Source organism: Labrus mixtus, chromosome 4 (genome assembly GCF_963584025.1).
Source record: "Labrus mixtus chromosome 4, fLabMix1.1, whole genome shotgun sequence".
NCBI lineage: Eukaryota > Metazoa > Chordata > Actinopteri > Labriformes > Labridae > Labrus > Labrus mixtus.
The window spans coordinates 7,002,378-7,022,120 of NC_083615.1; the positions used below are offsets into that span (position 1 = coordinate 7,002,378).

The following is a 19,743-nucleotide window of genomic DNA, read 5'->3' on the forward strand; positions in this document are numbered from 1 at the left end:
ACACAGGCCGAGAGGCATTTAAGTGTTTTTAAAATCGTTTTTTTGAATGTTTTATATCTCAAAAACATCCATATTTCTCTAGCCTACATACAGTATCGTTTTAAGTATTTACAGTTTGTTAATCTATTTATCAAAAAGTGTATAATGTGTGAATGTAAAGGCCTACTACATTGAGTTGTTTGCTTTTGATGTGCCAAACGTTATCAACCTGCCTAAACCAACTTAAGTTTGGTTTAGTTGTCAGGATATGGTAGGACAGTTTACAAGTAACACTGACCCACAGAGGACTCTTGTATGTTGATTGATAATATATTTCAAGAAATGTCTCAACTTCGAGTGTCTCTAACATGTATTACAGGAAGATATGCCTCTTTCTCCAATAATAGGAACCAATCATAACTAATGTGGAGTTTTGATGTTTGCCGGCTGCGAGTATAGTACACACTGTAAAGTTGTGATTTCACACAGGAGTCATGATCATAATGTACGCTGTACAGGTGAGCACATGGAATAAGAATGCAGATAATCTGACATCTGATTGGCTACGGACATTTCCCTGCTGAAAAAAAAAATGCATTTGTGAATCTAACCAAGGCAGGGGAGTCTCAGAAACCCCACACACAAATGCAGTGACGTTCACAAATGTCAAACAGTTTGTAAATGCAGACTGAACAGTTTATATATTTGTGGATTTCTATTACATATATAAAAAAAAACTAAATATTTGTGTGTGCATTGAAATACATTTGTGAATCCTTCTGTGTGCATTTGTGAACATAGAGACTGATCTAACTCCATAACTCGCCTCTTCTTCTGTTGGAGGAACACATGTGCAGCGCTCAGTTTCCAGCCGGACGGCATTGGCAGGAGCACCAAGTCAGAGCAAGTAGTAAAAACATTGCACAAAGTAGCATTGCTGCGCGTCGAGCGTTTTTTTCCACCACATTGTAAATATGTGTTTGGCATGTTTAGCCTAATATCACAGCAGGGTAATTCATGTTTAGCTTACAAAACTCTCTCTTTTGTTATTAGTCCCGTGTGCAGCATCGACCTTTTCACCACTGCTACAGTATGTTTACCTGCAGCATGTCATACTGTTGTATATCCCCGGATTACTAATGTTGTACATTTAATTTAAAGGTAAGCACATGTCCAGCTGATGGTTGGGAATAGGTCGACAGGTGAGTCACTCTGCTTGTAGATTCATCATGAAGGGGTTTTTGAGGAAGGTGCACAGCATCTTTCTGAAGGTCGCCCTGTTTCCAAGCACATTTGCCAGGAAAGGTCCACGGCCCGCAGCCTCAGAGGTTTTGACCTGCCACCTCCAGCAGAGAAAACTCCCTCCGTGGACTTCCTTCTGTGTCCGCTACAGCTCCGTCCACAATGACCAGTTTGGACTGTCTCATTTTAACTGGAGGGTCGAAGGCTCCAACTACCACATACTCAGAACAGGCTGCTTCCCCTTTATAAAATACCACTGCTCCAAAGCACCTCCACAGAAGCTGGACTTTGAAGACACGTTTTTCACTGTGTTGAAAGTAATTAATCTGGGTCCGTACTTTTTTTATTTTTTAATCCAACATGATTGCATGACACAAATGAATTATATTTTCAAACACCTCAGATTCTGAACATAACTCTCTTTATTTCAGGTATCCCTTGTTTGGCTTACGGCATTGGTTGCTGGATGGTGGTGGGCGCTGCGGAAACGGTGCAGACAAGTGTTGGACCTGTCACAGTCTATTTTGCCTACAAAGAAGACGACGGTGCACAGTACTGAAAACACTGACAGTGGTTGCGTAAATTAATATATACAGTCTATGACTAGACCATGAAGAAATCACCGTTTTGAATGTGTTTAAAAGAAGCTCACTTCTACTACGCTGCTGTGTTTGGAACCGTTCCCAAGGTGATGCTGTTGTGTGCCTATTGACAAACATGTCATTAGTGCTTCCATTGTCTGAACAGGTTCATTTTGTGTTGAATTATTAAAGATTTGAAAGTTTCAGGAGGAAGTCAGCTATGCGTGTTGTAACATTGACATGCAATACAGTGAGACAGTGTTTATTTGGAAAGCTTACTTTCCGTTAAAGTTTAATGTTAAGTTTCAGATTTCTCCGAGAATAGACTTGAGACTTTTCCAGGATGTTTTCACTGTGGAGTCTGTGAATGTCGTATCAGCCTATACACATAAAATGTGTTTTTTGTCACATTGAGTTACTCACCAAACATCACAGACATCAGAAAAGCTTCCTGTGTGTCACCTTTTGGTCCATGCCTGAACACAGATCCAGTGCATTTGTCTTCACAATAAATCTGTTTTAAGAATTTTGAAAAGAAATATAATAGTGTATGAAATTGTGATCAAAACATGTATAGGATATTTTTCAATATGGAAAAACATTGTATTTGTCTGTGATGTTTTCTTTTTTTGCCACACGGACTTTGCGTGCCTCAGATTACGAAGGTCAGCCTCCGGAGGAACGTTTGGAAAAACTGATGTTAAATAAGACGGACAGCATTTCCTTCAATGCCCATCTCTCAGAGGTTATTAATAATTCATCCAAGTAGTACCAAGTGGCATAATTTATTCAATACTCCCATGTCTTCTGCTTCATTTTGTGTGACAAATGCAGGAATTTAAATAACTCTGGCTCATTTATTTAAAGGTAAATTAGTGCTCACTCTGCATGCAACAGATAGTCAATAGTGTTAGAGAAAAACCAGTGACAAGACAGGTCTGATAAAATAGGTTTTAATTACCAAAGTGTGCCCTTTGTACAGAGACGTCTCCATCCCTTCCTTCAGGCCCTCTCCGGCCTTTGATTTCTGGTAATGTGCTGTGCTGACGGGGCACGCTCACTGCTGCTGCTGCTGCTGTCGTGCTCTCTCTGCGACGCAGCTTGACAAACTGCCATATTGATTTCTTCACCCCTCAGCATCTCCTGCTATTAGCATTTATCAGCGACCTCAATTTTCTGGCCTTGGCCTCTTCATTTTTAGCAACAATGAAAGCCAACAAATAATTTCTTGTTGTACATGTAAATCAATGCACCTTTTGACCTTCTCTGCACTTGAAGGCCGTGATATCGGCTTACGTGCTCTCCATGATGTACAGCCTAGGATCACGAGGATCTTCTTTTGAAAAACTGGTTCTCCTCATCAAAGAACGCTTAACTTGGTGGTGCAAAACACAATTTGAAAGAAAACTCCTTCCTAACCCCATTCATTCATTTGAACAATTAGGTTAGCACTACCATCACCTATTCTCCCTACAAGCAACAAAAAAACAACTACTTTTCCTGGTAATATTTTGTTAAGTCTTTTTATAACAATAGTATACAATAGACACTTTGTTGCCAGGTATAATTTACAATGTCCAGACACCATCTTCATAGTATTTCATGGACAGTTCTTTTATACATCATGATTGTCAGAGAAGACAGAAGGGAAGTAAATAACATTTTAAGCAGTGAGGAAGTGTAAACCACCAGTAAAGATGTTCTTTATTCCGTTTCCATCATGCAATGTACAATTACCCTCTCATCATAGGATAGTCATTGTTTCCATTTCCTGAACCTCTTAGGGATTGTGCAAGTGATTGGCATTTTTTTGCTGTTACTGTTAAAATGATCAGGAGGTGTCCACAAATTCTTGTTATTCTTTCCCGTCGCAGATCAGCCAAATAAAGTGACATAAAAAATCAAAGGGAACAGCAGTCTGAGAATCTGCTGCACGATTCTCCACATATTCTTTTGATTGATACAAAAAACATGGTGATCTGCCTTGTCCTCAAAGCAATGTTATTGATTACTAAAAAAAGACCTTCAATAAACATTAAATTCCCCGATTGCTCCTTCAGAATCTTTTGAAAGAACAGTGTATGGTTTTATATCAAGCAACGTAATCTTTGTGGTGTGCAACATGTCTCAACCTGATGCAGAATTCATGTGTTAAGTCCTCTTAAAGAACCCGATGACACCACACACTTTGTTAATCATACTAATTGCCTTGAACAAGGAACAGTTAGACACACTTATGGAAATCTGATCTGTGGTATCGGGCTGCACTTAAATCCCCCTCCTTTCATCAGGACTGAAAGTGTGCATGGGGAATGCTCAGGCAACCATGTCTTAATTACTCATTGACCCTTTGACCCATGAGCTGCATTGATACCACCACATACAGCCAGACACAATTGCATGGGGTTCACGACTGACTGCAGCTTTGTGTGCGGCTATTACAGGATGATGTGAGTCAGTGAAATCTAAACTGTGGAGCATGTGAGTACATTGTATTCATTTTCAGGGCTTCACCTTTGAGTCACTCTAAACTGCAGGGGAGGGCGTCCCTTCATCTGGGGCACAGGCTTAACATTACACATGTGAGACTTCAGTCGCTGCCTGTGCAGGTCTAGAGTATCCACACTGCAAATGAGCTGCTGTAAATTAAGAAAATATATCAGGATTTAATGCCAGATTGATGTCTTTAATAGCTCCTGTAGTCCTGTCCTGTATTGAAGTGTCTAAATTACCCGACACACATCTAATGTGGTAATGAACAAAGAATTAATGGCTGTTTGGCAAGTTTAATTGCATGCTGACGCTGGTAATAAGTTTTGTCAAGGTGAAATCTTTAAATACTTGTGCTGTTTAGAATTTAGGTAAGTAAAGCAAAACAAGTGCTGAAATTGAGTGTAGTGTTGCCGTAAATTGTTAATGTTCAACAGTGAAATTGCTAATCAACTTGCAGAGACTTGTAATTATCTTCTAATTTGCTAATAAGTTCTCAGTTTCTTCAGTGCAAAAAAAAAAGAAGGAAGAAGTATGGACTATGTTCATCTCCTTGAAATAGTTGATGTAGCCGATTTTTTAAATCAATTATTTAGAGGGGGAAAGCCACAGCAGTTTTTTTCTCTGTCATGTAGATATATGGCTTGGCAGAAACAATTATTGTGTGAACAACCCCTGCAGCTAATGCTGGCGAGGTTATCATTATTGAGCCTCTGGATCGGCCACCAGCACCGTCTCCCTGCTTACTGCATGAGCAGCGGGGGGACCGGAGCCATCACTCAGATCACTTTAGGATCACGCTGGAATTACATCTTAATGCAGAGGTGTCAGCCACCATCGTCACTACATTCACTGTGAAATGGCACTCTGAATAATAATGTGACATGCTGAAACATATAGCTCATTACATTTCAACTATACAAACCTGTATTTGCAGGCACTTTTATCGGCTCTGCAATTCTAAGTTCATAAGTATCAACATTTTTGATCTTTTAAAAGATGTTTTACAGTAGTTTATAACTGCTGACCTCTTCTAATTATCAAAGGAATCAGTAACTTTTTTTTTCCTTTGGTGGAGGATATCCTACTAAAGCCATTAAAAATCTATTATGGTGTATTTCTTCACCCAAGGGATGATGGAGGTACCATAATTCTTTCTTCACAACCCCCCTTCCTTCTTTATCTTCATGACATGTCCTTTAGTGTGTGTGTGTGCGTGTGTGTGTGTGTGTGTGTGTGTGTGTGTGTGTGTGAGAGAGAGAGAGAGAGTGTGTGTGTGCTTGTGGTTGATAGAGGGGGAGCGTTGAAAAACTTTGCCTGCTGTGCCAATCAGTGTTGCCAAAGCTGCAGCCAGTGGGTGGCTGAAATAACTGTCAATCATGTATTCTAGCATTTCTAGTTGACGACCACTCCCAGATGACAACCGGACTCTGTTGCGATAAAAACAATTTTGGACACATCAACATTCCTTCATATTCTAAAGCAAGATAAACATGCAAATTTTGTATTCTTTTAACAGTTGCTCCAAAATGGTATCGTCTTTTCATGGTTGTTGCTTTTATACTCTCTTAGAAAATGCCCTTCAGCTTGAGCACTTAACTTTATGCACAAACCCCCTTTTTTTTTTTTCAGTTCAAGTTGATTATTGTTTTGTTTTTCTTTCTTACCGATGATGTGCTACCCTGTTCCCTTCATTCATACTTAATGCTTACTCTGTTGACATTAGGAGAGTAATGGATTTTAATAGTTTTTCCACGACTTATCGGGAGAGTTAAATGAACTATCCATTTTTATTATATATTATGCAGTATTTAAAGTTTCAGCTCATTAAAAAACAGACGCCCTCCACACCCCCCAGGCTGTCTTTTACCCCCCACCAGCATGCAGTCAGGCTCCTCTAGCCACGGGCTCTGCTTGATCTGTTTTTCCCAAGTCAAAATTGAAATATTCTGAAATATTTATTTATTTACTTGTGCCTTTTTTTTTGATTTCACCAAAGAGTGGGCTAATGTCTTTGTAGCTTAAACAAGTGGCGTCAGTGGATCTGAAAAAGGCCATAATGCATGGCTTTGTTTGATTGATATAATTTATCACATTGCATATGGGTTTCATTGTGTACTTCAAAACAAAATATTCAACATAAAAAATACAGCACGTACCTTCATTTTGCAGCAGAACAGTCCCCGTGACGTTATTTGATTGCTCTGCTTCTTACTTGCACAATAAGCAGCAACCTATGCAGCAACTCAATGCTTGACTGGGGATTTACATTAAACACACTGATACTGATGCTGCATACAAACATAGAAATGGAATAAATCAATTTGGTTGGAAGAAATGCTTCACATACTTTTTGATGCAGCGTGATCTCCAATCTTTCTGCAAATGAGCTGCAGTCCCTTGTAATGGTTTCTGCTCCTCATGGGAGGCCGGTGTCTGAGAAAAGCTGCTGATTGAGAGAGAAATGGAATACAGGTGTAAAGCAGACTTGATAGGGGTCTTACACGAGGGTTATGCATTTTAACAGTGATATACATACTGTTACATATTTATCAAAGGATGTGGAATTTGCTGGCTTGACTCTTCGTGTCCTGCAGAGAATTGGGAGTTTCTGCTCCACTGTTGTTAATTCTGGCAGAGAGGGTGGCTATTATGTTGAATTAATAGGAATTAAGGGTTTAAATTGGTTAAGTAAGCACTTCATTAATCGTGAGTGGATTGCTGTGTGAGAGGTTTATAGGTGATTTGGACTGCTAATACTTGGATGAAGGAAGGAGGGAGTTGCATTAAAAAGCTGCGTGGTGCTTTGAACATATAGGCAAAGACCTTAAAAAATGATTGTGTGCATTTTGTAGTTCCATAAACAGAATTGAACACTATTTGAGATTAGCGATTATGCATTTTAACCGTGAGCATTTGCTCCTTTAAAAAAAGTAAAAACTGAATTGTTTTGTCTATTTTGTCACTAAACTCGGTATGCATATTAAAGCTCCTGTGAGGATTTTCTAGCTGGTAATGAAACAGACTGAAATTATAACTGATGCCTGTCTATAACCTACAAAAGCAAACCAGACTGTCATTGTGAAGATGGATTATCTATAGCTAATTGTTTGTAATGCCTGACCCCTCCAGCGGGTCGGTATTAGGCATGTTGCAGTTAACCGGCTACACCATTAACCGTGGTTTCAAACATCAGGGTTAATTAATGGTAAAGGCTCCGGCTACACCAGGTGTTTCTGTTCTCACACTCAAAAGAGGGGGCAGATCTACAACAACAACTTCCAAAGTGACGCCCAATGGTGGTGCCAGAGATATTTTTGTTGCATTTGCTATGAAGGTGATCATCTTTTAAGTGATGGTGCTCTCAAATAGAGGACAATTTTATGTATGTGCTGACATGCAACACCGCTGACTCACAAATAGACCTATACACACGTAAAGAAGCACAAACGCACATGCAAGCATGCACATACATCTGTCCTGCAACATTTGAAAGGTGTTTCAATGTGAAACAATATAAAGATAACATGCACACCTCTGACTATAAAGTTAGCATAACAGAGCCAGGGACAGGTGAATTTTATAAGCATTTCACCCTCAGACACTAAAATCAAACAACCTCAGTTGCCATATTACCAACATATCAGCTAATAAATGAACATTACTCCATACAATGTTGATTGTAGAAAAAACCCACACACAAATAACAAGTATCCTACAATAATTCACACACTAATTGCATTAAATGAATACAGAGCTGCCTGGAAAAACGCTCACCCACAGTTTGATGTCTTCAGAAAACAGCAATCTGTCTGTTATAATGGTTTAGGGTTGGAGGCATCAATGTGTTTTTGCTGTTCAGGGCTCTTGTTCTTTTCGCCATGATTGCCAACAGTGCAAGGTTACTGGTCCCACAGTCTCCACTGCTGTTCCTCAAATAGGTTTTGTTTAAACCTCCTGTGGAACCTCACAAAGATGACATACCTTTATCATCAGAAATGCCAGAATCCTCAGCAAAGATGAGGGCAGGTCCCCTTCCTCGTCCCCATCCTCCGGCTTCTCTAAAGTGACTCATAACGTTTCTAAATCTTTATACGTCCGATAAACAGATCCTGTATGAACCTAACAAAGTTCATCATCTCGCTTCTTTGCTGGTTTTGATTGAAAATCTGCACGTGGACGTTTAAGGAATACAATATGATACGTGATGCCATATCAGCGAAAACTTGAAAGTTGCACTCTGGCTAAGAGGAAGTGTATGAATGTGTGTTGCGCCATTGGCTGAATTTAGTCACCTGATTTGGCTTTTTATTTTATTCTAAAATACACACATTGTGATAATTGTAAAACCAAGATCATTTCTCAGACTATAACCATACCATCAACATCTATAATGGTTGCTTTCCTAGACGCTATCAGATAAAAGGATTTATAATATGCAAACTCAAAGTACCCTTTTTTACTAACGCATGCACAGGACAAGATCAGCAAAGAGACAATAGGTACTGCTTTGTCCACAGGGGGCGCCACAACTGACACCAACGAGTTCTTCACAGTAGCTTTAAGCCAATGAAAGTAGAATTCTGGCTGTTTCTTCTGAGCTCATGCTTTGCTGACTGTGTTTTTATCATAACATGCTGATGGTGAATTGTTACTACTGCAAGGCTTAGCAATGAACATATGGATCATTTATATAAACTGTTTTGTACTTTACCTGATGGACAGACTAAAAATTGAAGGTTTTAATTTCATTAAAGATTCCCTTTGCTGACACCTTTACGCAGGCAGGATTGTTCACTAATGCCGTCTTTGTTGGTCAGTTCGGACGCGGCAGGAGTTGCTGTGAGGGAAGTTACAGCGGGGGTCAGTTGTAAGGGTCTGCCTCGCTTGATCTGGCTCCCCCAGCTGAGGTGGGCTAATTGAGGTGTGTTTTTATCTGGGCTTGCTAATGATGATGAGGGTGTTGGAGAAGTAGACTGTCCCCTTAGGCTGAGGGATAGTATAACTTAGCCAACCTTCTGTACTTATTGTCCAACAAAGGGGGAATTCACTTAATGCAGTGCTTCAGAAAAGTGGATAATTGTGGCCACGATCAATAAAGCAACAGAGCGAAAAATGAACGGTGTGTGCAGTGTAAGCTGTGTTGTACATATTTGATAGAAATCGAAAGGAGCGAGGGTCTTGTTTTTTTGTGTTTGTGTCAGCTGAGTCATGAAAACGAGTGGACGATTCCAGTTTACGCTCGAAATATAGGCAAAGCCGCACATATTCACTCTGTGTTTGTGTATCTGTGACAGGAAGCGTGTTTTTGCGTATGTATGAAAGCGGGGGTAGGTTCAGTTGGATGAGCCACATTGTTCCTGTACGGCCTGGTGACATCGCTGGAGGGCAGAGAGGGATGGAACCTGAGAGGGCTGACAGTGATAAATAGCCCTTTTAATAACAGCTGCCCCACTTGGCCAGCAAGTCCCAGTCAGTGTCCTCTGTGTATTTATGCCTATGTTTATTTATGCATCCATAGCATGCAGGAAATCAACACCGCAGGGGTACTATCAGTCTTTTTTTTGTGGTGGGGGGATTGCAATGGTTTAAATTTGGGAGGAGGAACGCTAGCTGATCTTAAACCGGAAAGATTTGCATTAAACACTCAGGCTGATAGTTTGAAAAGTCTCTGCTGAAATATATGCACATCTGAGAGAGAGCGGTCTCACCATGATATTTAGAACTATAATTGTACTTTAATGTGCTTGTTACAGTGACTTGGTAGAAATGGCATCGACTTATGTTGTAGGTCTGTGCAGTTAATCGTTATCGACATATCAGCTGATTGCAAAAGTCAAAACTAATATGAATAAATAAGAATAAAGGTATGTAAACAAGCAATGCTTTCTGAGTCAGCATGTGTACATTTCACATATTGGATGGAGATCTGGATATAAAAGAAAAAACACGTTCACACCATTTTGATGCAGTCAGATAAACACAAATTACCAATCACTACCCTCAGATTAATTGATGCCAATTTAGTGCTAAAGAAAAGTCGCTTTTTGGATTTAATTTGGGAAAAGGAGGAAAATGTTACAAACAAAGATATTACAGCAGATTAAAATTGCGAGTTAAAAGAAATAGGCTCTCTTTGATAGTTTTTTTTTTTTAATACTACATGACATTATTGCAATTTAGAACAATGTTGTTGCATATTTTTCCCATATTGTGTTGGCCTATTCTTTAGAGAGATATTTGAATTTGAATAGTTTTGTAGGTCTTCAATTGTCTACAAAATTGTAGTTTTCATTCACAGATTTAAGGTTAACATAATGCTGTATACATTTTCTTCTTAGAGTGTTGTATACTTTTCGCTACAATTACAATTTATCACAGCCTTCAATCTGCATGTCTTTTAAATATCTGGTTCACTGTAGCAGTATGACTGAAGTCAGAGACCTTTTGTCTGCTGAAATATGACCTGAGGCCCGGGTCTGTGAATAGGGAGAGGGGAGGCTGTAGATCAGAAGTGTCAAAGCTTCCCCCCACAGGGCCACGCCAGCGCTGCTCTCACTAAAAACCAGTTAACTCCCTTTAATTGGTTCAATTAGTTAAGTATCCATATACAATATCGTACATGCATTTTTCATGACTCCTCTTAACGCTCTGTTTAAACAGAACAACTTCCGGCTATGATTTGCCATTTGGATGAATGTCAAGGAGACTAAATGATTGCGCTAATTGAGTAATTAAAAGCAGATGTTGGAGCAAGAGCCAACAGCGTACACTTTAAACACTTTGCCCTCCAGAAAACCTACACTGTTTTTGACACCCCTGTTATGTATGGTTATCCCAGAGGTGCCTCTGTAATAGTTACAGTTTCACCCTTGTGATTATTCAGTTGAAGTCTTTGCTATTGAACCCAAATAGTGTTTTTATGCTATTTTGACCATGGGAAATGGTGTGGAAAAGAAAAGCCCATCATGTTGCCTAATGGCCGGACTCAGTGGTGCAGGGATTCAACATGAGCTCTACACGGGCAAAGCACGATATCTCCTCACCCTGCCTATCACTCTTACCTCCCGCTGTCCTCTACTGGGACACAGGCGGCCTGCTGGAGACTCTTCTGAGCGAGATGATGTTATGTTGAACGTAATTAAAACTGGAAATGTGCCAGTAATGGGAATCTGTATGCCAACAAATTGCAAAGGAGCAGGGTGTATTTTCACGCTTTTGACAGCTGTAGTGATTGGAGCATGGCTTGAAGGCTTTACAAAGTGCAGATCAATAAGTAACAATTTTCCTATTATAGAAAAATTACTTTGACACCGCACTAAGATAGCTTGTGGCTTTTTCACGTCACACCAGCCATGGAGGAGAGGTCTCTTGTGGAGGGAGGCTTTGTGCATTTTGTCTCAACAGAGGTGTTTGCTGTTTTTATTCTTGTTTTTTTTTAGAATGTTAGCGATGACTTTGTTGATGCTTACATTAAAAAAAAGGTGGGATTGATGGTGGGACCCCCCCAATCACAATGCAAGCAACTTGAACTTGAATATTTGTAATAAAGAGATTTTCTTTTCTTTAATATCAAAACAAATGTCAAGACATAAATAATTGTATTTAGTTGTAATTTGACTTTCTAAGAATTGCTCTAAACATCTTCAGTATTTTCAGGCTGCAGCACTTACCCATTATTGGATTTGATCAAATCATGAAAATGATTTGAAAATGTTTAACAGAATAAAATTAGTTTAAAATAAGACTAGATCACATATTCAATGTTAGTTTTGATCTTGATCCATCCCACAGTTTTGTTGAAAACTTTTGAGTAGGAGTGAGCCTCAGATTCCACAAATCATTTTTATCCTGCGAGATCCTCCTGTCTGGACAGAGATAATGGGTCTGACACTTTAAAAGACATTGAAAATAGAAACACTAACACCAGAGTTAAATGTGGGCTTTTAGTTGTTTTATCTTCAGTGTTTTCACTCTGACTTGATATCTACATTGGTCCCACTGCTTTGACCGAAATGAATGAAAATAAATATCTTAATATTTATCCAGCCATTATTGGGGTATTATCCTATTTCCTCTCAAAACATGTCAAGACAACTAGAACAAGAATCCTTACTATAATATTGATTTACTTTTTTAAATGATTAGCTCTGAAACAAATGTTAAAGTGAGTAGTTTACAAAACAATCTGCAATAATAAACTTTCATGATGCCAAATATTGTTTAAGCTTTTTTAAATTTAAGTTTTTCTTTCATAATGTTGAGTATCTGACTTATGGACACTTGGTCAGAGAAAACAGAACATGAATTCTTAACCCCGGTCTCTTAGACTTTATCATGTCAATATAAAACTATGCACCCAGATCTCAAACTATAAAAATAGTCAAAATGTTAAGCAATTGTAAAGATCATTGTTTGACTCAGTCATTTTACTTATTAATTTAAGTGTAATGCTATAATGGCATGTTCTGTTAATCACTGTTTAAATTAAATGTAGTGCAGACGAGCACAGGTAATATTTTTATTCTTGCCAATGGTTTGTACTGACTGGAATTAAAAAAAAACAGATTTATACAGCAGCTTATTTGGGAATATCAACCTCTAAACCTGGCAACCTTTTGAAACACCTCCGACAGCGAAAGTTCATTAGACCATTTTCTGTTTAATTTTTACTGTCTTCCCATTCCCCTAATGAGTCATCTTATTAAAGCTGTTTCACCTGTAAAAAAACAAACACATTTAAGTTATAACTGCCTTTTTAAATGCCAAATCCAGTCAGGATGTTCAAAAGCAGCGGAGAGACTTAATGACAAATCTTGTTTTAATAAATCTTCAGACCAGTAGCGTGGCTAATGAACTTAGTAATTACTCATCAGTGGTTGGAGGGAGTTTAGCCCGGGTGAGATGAGAGCAGTGGCTGCTGGGAGCCACAGGAACGAAACAACAGGCAACAATCAACACAGTGTCTGCACAACAATCAATCAAAGCTGTCAGGCCCCTGAACACTCAGTGTTTTTCAGAAATTAGTACACCTTGTAAAATGTAGCTAAGATCACGTTCCCAAACACCTCCAAGCACAGTATCTTTAAGGCATAGAGATTTGTGTCAGATGATTTAACACACTTCTCTGAAAAAAAACATTATTGCTTTTAACCAAGATACTGTTTCATGAGCTCAAATGACTTCAGCTAGGCATGATATCTATTTATCTATCTATCTATCTATCTATCTATCTATCTATCTATCTATCTATCTATCTATCTATCTACCTATCTATCTATCTATCTATCTATCTGTCTATCTATCTATCTATCTATCTATCTATCTGTCTATCTATCTATCTATCTATCTATCTATCTATCTATCTATCTGTCTACCTATCTATCTATCTATCTATCTATCTATCTATCTACCTATCTATCTATCTATCTATCTATCTATCTATCTATCTATCTATCTAGTCAGAGATTTAAATATGACTGTGGTGTTTTAGCGAGCGTGCGTTAAGGCACAGTGATATTTAAATACGAGTCAGAGCAGGCTGGTGAGTAACACTGGACTATTCACAGATGCTCCTTTCCTGCAGAGCTCTAAATCATGTTTCTTAATTCCCAGAGCCACATCTCAATCATACTCCTTGCTAATTTGAGAGTCACCCTCATTTCATTTTTAAACGATTCATTTTTGGCAAATTTGTAAATGGCCCCGATGTGTTCTACAATTTAGTCAATTACTGTTTGAGCCAGCAGGACTCCGGGGACCAGGAACATACATCGCCTGGAGGTACCATCTCAATAATTGTTTCAGAAAAGTTGGGAATGGATTGCTAATGCTCTGTTCCACTTATTGAAATGTCAATTGGAGCCAAGACCCTTTTGCTTCTCTTCTCACTTTTTCTCTGCACAATTCTACAACCTCACCTTTCCTGCTCTGTCTGCGTCTCGGCATTGCCAAAAGGGACACACAGACTTTGATATTTCATAATATATAAACCAAAAGTGTATTCATTCTTGTGATGATATTTCCCACTGACAACATTTGCCAAGTGTTAAGACTAGCTTCTAATGTTTGTTTTTTATTAAAATAAATCCATGACTTGCAGTTTCTTCCTGTCACATAAAATAAAAATGTACTTGATAATTTAAACTTTACCATGGACTGAAATTGTAATTAATTATTAATTAGCTGGATAAAATTAAGAGATGATAACAATCCAAATTAGGTCTTAATGGGTACTAATTAAGAGAAGAATCCTTCTTTATGGAACCAAACAGCATGACCTGCAGACCCCAATTAATTGAGTTATTATTAGCCATTTCTATGTGTTTGGCTGAGCTGGATCTTACTCAAATTAAGGTTAAATATGAGACAAAACTGTGGGAAAAAAAATGTACTTCTGTTTGGTTTGACACAAGGTCCCTCACCCGTCCTCTGAGCCAATTAACCTGTGATGAGCTTGTTTGTACAAGGCTGATTAATTAGAGCAGGGAAGGGATGCTGCAGAGAAGCCCTCGAGTTAGCATTTAACTGTTATCAGCTGCCTTTGTTTCCCTGTGTGTGAACAAAAGCACAAAGATCTACACTGAATAGTTTGAGTTTAGTCCTCTAAGTGAGATGCAGGTCATGCTTTTGGCGCACAGTTGACATGTCACAACCAAGCGTAAACCTCCAGTGTAGATAAATTAAGCCGCAGCTATTCGTACAGAGAGCACTTTATAGAAGTCAAATTCCTTGTGTGTATGTGCCAATAAAGCTGATTCTGATTCTGAAGGACAAAAAGCTGCAGCTCCTCGAGTGTCCACTTAAGGATGCGTGCAAAAGTGGGGAATCTCCATTGAATCCCATGTTAAAATGCTAAATTTTAGAGCGTATATATATAGAGCGTATATATATAGAGCGTATATATATAGAGCGTATATATATAGAGCGTATATATATAGAGCGTATATATAAAAACGTCGCACAAAAAGTAAGGAAATTTGTGTTTGGTAAATTATTTCTTTGTTGTAACAATTCTTCTTGGCAATAAAACATATGCTGTTGGAAACCCTGTTTACGTATTTCCCTTTTAAATGGTGCCACATTTGTAAGGAACATGCATTTGTGGGATAAGCAGCAGAGCTGAGAATGTGGGTTGCGCCCATGAAAAACTTGCCAAATCTTCTCTGCCAATGCAATTTCAACACGGCGACTGCCATCGACGTGGGTTCAAAATACCTCTTCAGAAACCAATGGGTGAAGTCACTGAGACTATGACCATGTTTAATACAGTCTACGATCAGAACTGCAGATTTAGACAAACTTTAGTCCATCGTGTATATCACGGTCATCGTCGGTAATAGAGAATAACAGCGTGTGGTGTGTTTGTGGGTCAGCTGCATGTGTCTGTACTGATTACTGGACGGGTAATTCTGCACTTCTGTGTGTAAGACCTTCAGCTCTATTCTATAATTAACTTTCGCCTGCACCCATCAGGTTCCATTCGCACACTTGATGTGTCCACAGTGACTGTTACATGCAGCCAGCTTGCCATTCAGTATGTATTAAGCTGTCAGAGTGGGCTGCTCTCCCAAGCCGCCTGTCTTCGCTGAACAACCCAGCCTATTAACTCCTATTGACTGTGACACACATGTCCCTCCAAAATGAGCGGTTCCTTATTGATTTTTCCTGAGAGCTGCTCACTTCCCCCTTTCATGCCGCCGAGGGTGAGATCTTTATCCTGACTGATTGTATATGTTCATCGTATCACTGCGCTGTTCTCCAATTGCCATTTCAGACCCCTCCTCTTCCACCCCCCCTCCTCCTGTGTATCCTGTATGCAGCCAGGTCTCAATGAGACAATTAAGAGGCCTGATTCTCCCGTGTCCCTCTGAAACACTGCGGTCAGATGGAGCTGCAGACCTCTCACACTGCACATAGACTCCCTCCAGCACACAACATAAGACATAAGACATGACAGCTAGCTCTTCAACTCCCCCCCCCACCCCCTCACTAACACTGGCTCCCAATCGATAGACCTGAATAGAAGGGTGCCACATCCTCTCAGCGACACCCTTTCTAACTGCTCCAGCCAAAATGAACTCTGACAGCAAGTATCGACGTCATATCAAGCTCTGCCATTGAGAGAAAAATGATTATCTGCAGGTGAAATCAGTTATTGACATGTTGTGGAATAGCTTCCCCTCCCCAAGGGATTTATTGATACAGTTTATGGTGTATAAATATTTATCTAATATGTGTCTGAAATAGATTTGTCTAGTTAAGGCATACAGTGTTTGTGTCTGGTCGGGTCTTTGGAGGGCTATCAATGTTCCCTTTCTTTCCTCCGCCACTCAGCCATGACTCGGCCTTTTCCTCTTGTTGGATTCTGTTTTTACAGGCAGCATGAAATTGCTTTGGCTGTTGCAACGCCGTCTTAAAGTCAATAGTAAAACATGTAGTAATTACATTTTATTGCCCCCTCACTCTTGGCATCAAAATGGCTTTACGGCAGCCATCATATTGTAAATGTATGTAGACGTGCTCTGTGTCGTAGTATCAGTGGAGGAGGTACTGACACACTTTACTCAAGTTCAACTACAAATACCTTAATGAGATGTTACTATAGTCAATATAAAGATAACTTTTACTTAAATCTCTATTCTTTTTTCACTGTGAAATTACATTAGATTTTAAGTTTTCAGCTATCATCTATGGCATAGAACATCATTTGTAAGCTTTGGAGAAAGATGAGAATGTTTCAAGTGTTTTCATCAGATTTCCACATGTTTTCCACATTTCAGTACAATTTAGAAAAAAAAGATCACCTGGCATCACCAAAATGATTCCCTAAATGCAGAAAAGTCTCCAAGTTTTATTTTTTATTATCAACAGAGTGTGTCAAAAAGCTGAGACTAATAAGACAACTAAACAGTGCAACATTATGTGATGTTGGGATACTCATGTTTCTGGTTTTTTTTATCATCAATTCTTAATTTCTGTTTTTTAAACAAGCTATGACTTTTTATGTATTTAAATCACATTTCACTAGTCCCTCCTCTTGAAATGTCCCAACAACATGTTTTTCGAAACCGCATGTTGTTGATCTTTCTGAGAGACGATGAACGACTTCTTTCACTGTCGACCCTGAAATGGATGATTAGGATGTTTCACTGATATGTCGATGCATCCCTCTTTTTAAAGTTTTGGTAAAAACTCGCCATTTGTATTTCACTTGAACAAATGTCCAGTTTGTTTAACACTGTCGTGATTGCAGATTCAAACTGTTCCACCGTTCGGCAGCGGCCATCTTGGTTGTTTTGTCAGATTAAAGAAAAAACCAGCAAAGCAGTACTTGAAGTATACAACTAAAGCTGGTGCACTTTGTTTTGTTTCACTATCTGCCAGCCATACTATTTACATATCATTTTCTTGAGATTGCATCAGTTGTGTTATTGTAGTTGTGGAATAGTTGCACATTTTGATGGTTTGATGTACAGTGTTGAGGGATGTAGAGAAAACTAAAAGGGACTTGCTGGCAAGTTTCTTGTATTTGAAATTCTGTTTTGGGAGCTTTTATCAAAAGGAGGAGAAACAGCTCTAATCAAACAGATTTGTCATCAGATTGCCCGTCCACTCCTTCTCCCTGGTAATATGGTTCTATTGTACAGCAACTGTATTGATCTTCCTCCTCTTATAACAGCTGAACTTGAGGTGACCTGCTTTGATGTTGAGAAGTGATGATCTTTCCTTGAGCTTTGCGAATGTATTTTGTTAGTTGCATCACATCATCTTTTGCTAGCTGCGTCTCACTTATTTTAAAGTTAAAGTTATAGGAAATGGTTGTTGGGTCAGTGCTTTGGAAATAGAATCTAAAAGGCAGAACATTCTTAGACTTTGTTTTCTACTCAGGTTGTTGTATGAAATAAGAGGCATGCAGCGTTATTGCATGATATTGATTTTTGCAGACAGGCACATGGCACACTGACTTTTTCCCCTCGATGATGCACGGCTGCAGCCTCGGGTAGATGACAGCCAGCCTCAGGTCAAATACCTCTGTCTCCCATCCTCTGTTGTGTCTCTATTACAGTCTGTTGGCTCTCTGTCTGACTTATTGACCAGCTCTCATGCTCGTTGCTCAACAGAGGAGTAGTTTGCTGTGATTGATACCATGACTGTTCTAAGAACCCCCTCCTCTCCTCTCCAAATCCTATCTGTGGTTTTAGAGCCATGAGTGGGTTTCATTAATGGTCTCTCCTGTTTATGACACCATAATTAGAGTTGAGGAAAGGCACCTAACAACCAGCGGTTCCACCATACTGAGAAAGTCAATAATGCAAGCCCAACAACTTCTCACACAATTGAGCCCTGTGGAAAATCTATACACTCTGCAGCGCTGTGTCTTTATGGTGCTGTTTGAGAAGAAGCCCCTTGATTTGTTACTGTTTTGTCTTCCACTTTTAACTAATCCCACAGAATTGATTATTAACACCAGTGATATCATTTAGCTTCCAGCAGCCTCCGCAGAGTATCTGTTGTGTAGGGTGTTGCTGGCATTTGACACTGTGTTCAGCACAGTGTGCGGGGACAAGCCTTGTGGCCATTTACCTGCTTTATAATTTGTTTTGTTCTCCACCTTATGTACATGCAGTGACTCCTGTAAAAACCCGACCGGGCTGACCGCTGTGCCTGGGTTATTTGTGTGGATCAGGTCATGGGGGACATTACATTAGATTGCTTTCCCAGAAAATAATTCTGCAATCTGGTCTATTGGGCTTTTTTCTCTGTGTATCTGTCAGGCGGGATCGCCTGCAGTTACACAGAGAAACAGAAGAGTTTGAATACACACAAATGCACCCTTTTTTTTACTCACACATCTTTCTTTTTAATTAAAACAACAACAAAAAACTGCTAAGGGAGTACTAGTGATTGCTAAAGAATATGAACTGTTGCAGGCTGCGTATTAGAGGATGAAAGAAATGCAGTTCACAAGCTAGTTTCAGCTCTGAAAATTTGATTAATTCCAAATTAAGTTCAGTAATTTAGAAACCCCACTTCCACTTTAAGAACAATTTCCCAGTCTGTCTCTTTCGCCGGTTTGTGTGAGACAACAGAATAGGTTTTTAACATAGTAGCCTGTATTGTCTTTAATTGCTCACCAGATTACATTTCTTTCAACTTAAATACCACAAAGCCTGCATCTAAAGGCTACAAAAACAAAAAGTACAAATTTAAATATGATTCTGTCCCTGCAGTGTTGTCGTGCTGGAAAGTGTTGGTAACAGAAATCCTTGCTGTCAGTGGGGTTACGACTGTCATCTGATGGGCGCTTTAGAATGCACCATGAATAGTTGATGTCAGAGCATTCACTGTGGCCTAGACTTGAATGTAAATAAGATGCAGGTGACTGAGACACTGTTTCAAGGGTCAGGCTCTCTTCAGATCTGTTTCACGTGGCTTTGCTGTTTGCATG

At 39.2% G+C, this 19,743-nt stretch overlaps 2 protein-coding genes across 2 annotated transcripts in view; both read left to right on the forward strand.

Moving 5' to 3' along the window:
- skor1b (SKI family transcriptional corepressor 1b) overlaps positions 1-19,743 on the forward strand; it is a 136,258-nt gene that overhangs the window by 86,659 nt on the left and 29,856 nt on the right. The window lies entirely within an intron of this gene.
- Positions 854-2,015, forward strand: c4h15orf61 (chromosome 4 C15orf61 homolog). The gene is made up of 3 exons (XM_061035459.1): positions 854-1,069; positions 1,141-1,551; positions 1,653-2,015. Exons 2-3 carry the CDS (start codon positions 1,209-1,211, stop codon positions 1,778-1,780), a joined length of 471 nt encoding a protein of 156 aa, XP_060891442.1. The 5' UTR covers positions 854-1,069; positions 1,141-1,208; the 3' UTR covers positions 1,781-2,015.

Excerpts from the sequence above, each read along its gene's own strand:
- c4h15orf61 (XM_061035459.1), top strand. The coding sequence starts at position 1,209 with ATGAAGGGGTTTTTGAGGAAGGTGCACAGCATCTTTCTGAAGGTCGCC. Across the intron at positions 1,552-1,652 it reads GTTGAAAGTAATTAATCTGG|GTATCCCTTGTTTGGCTTAC; the intron begins GTCCGTACTTTT and ends TCTTTATTTCAG.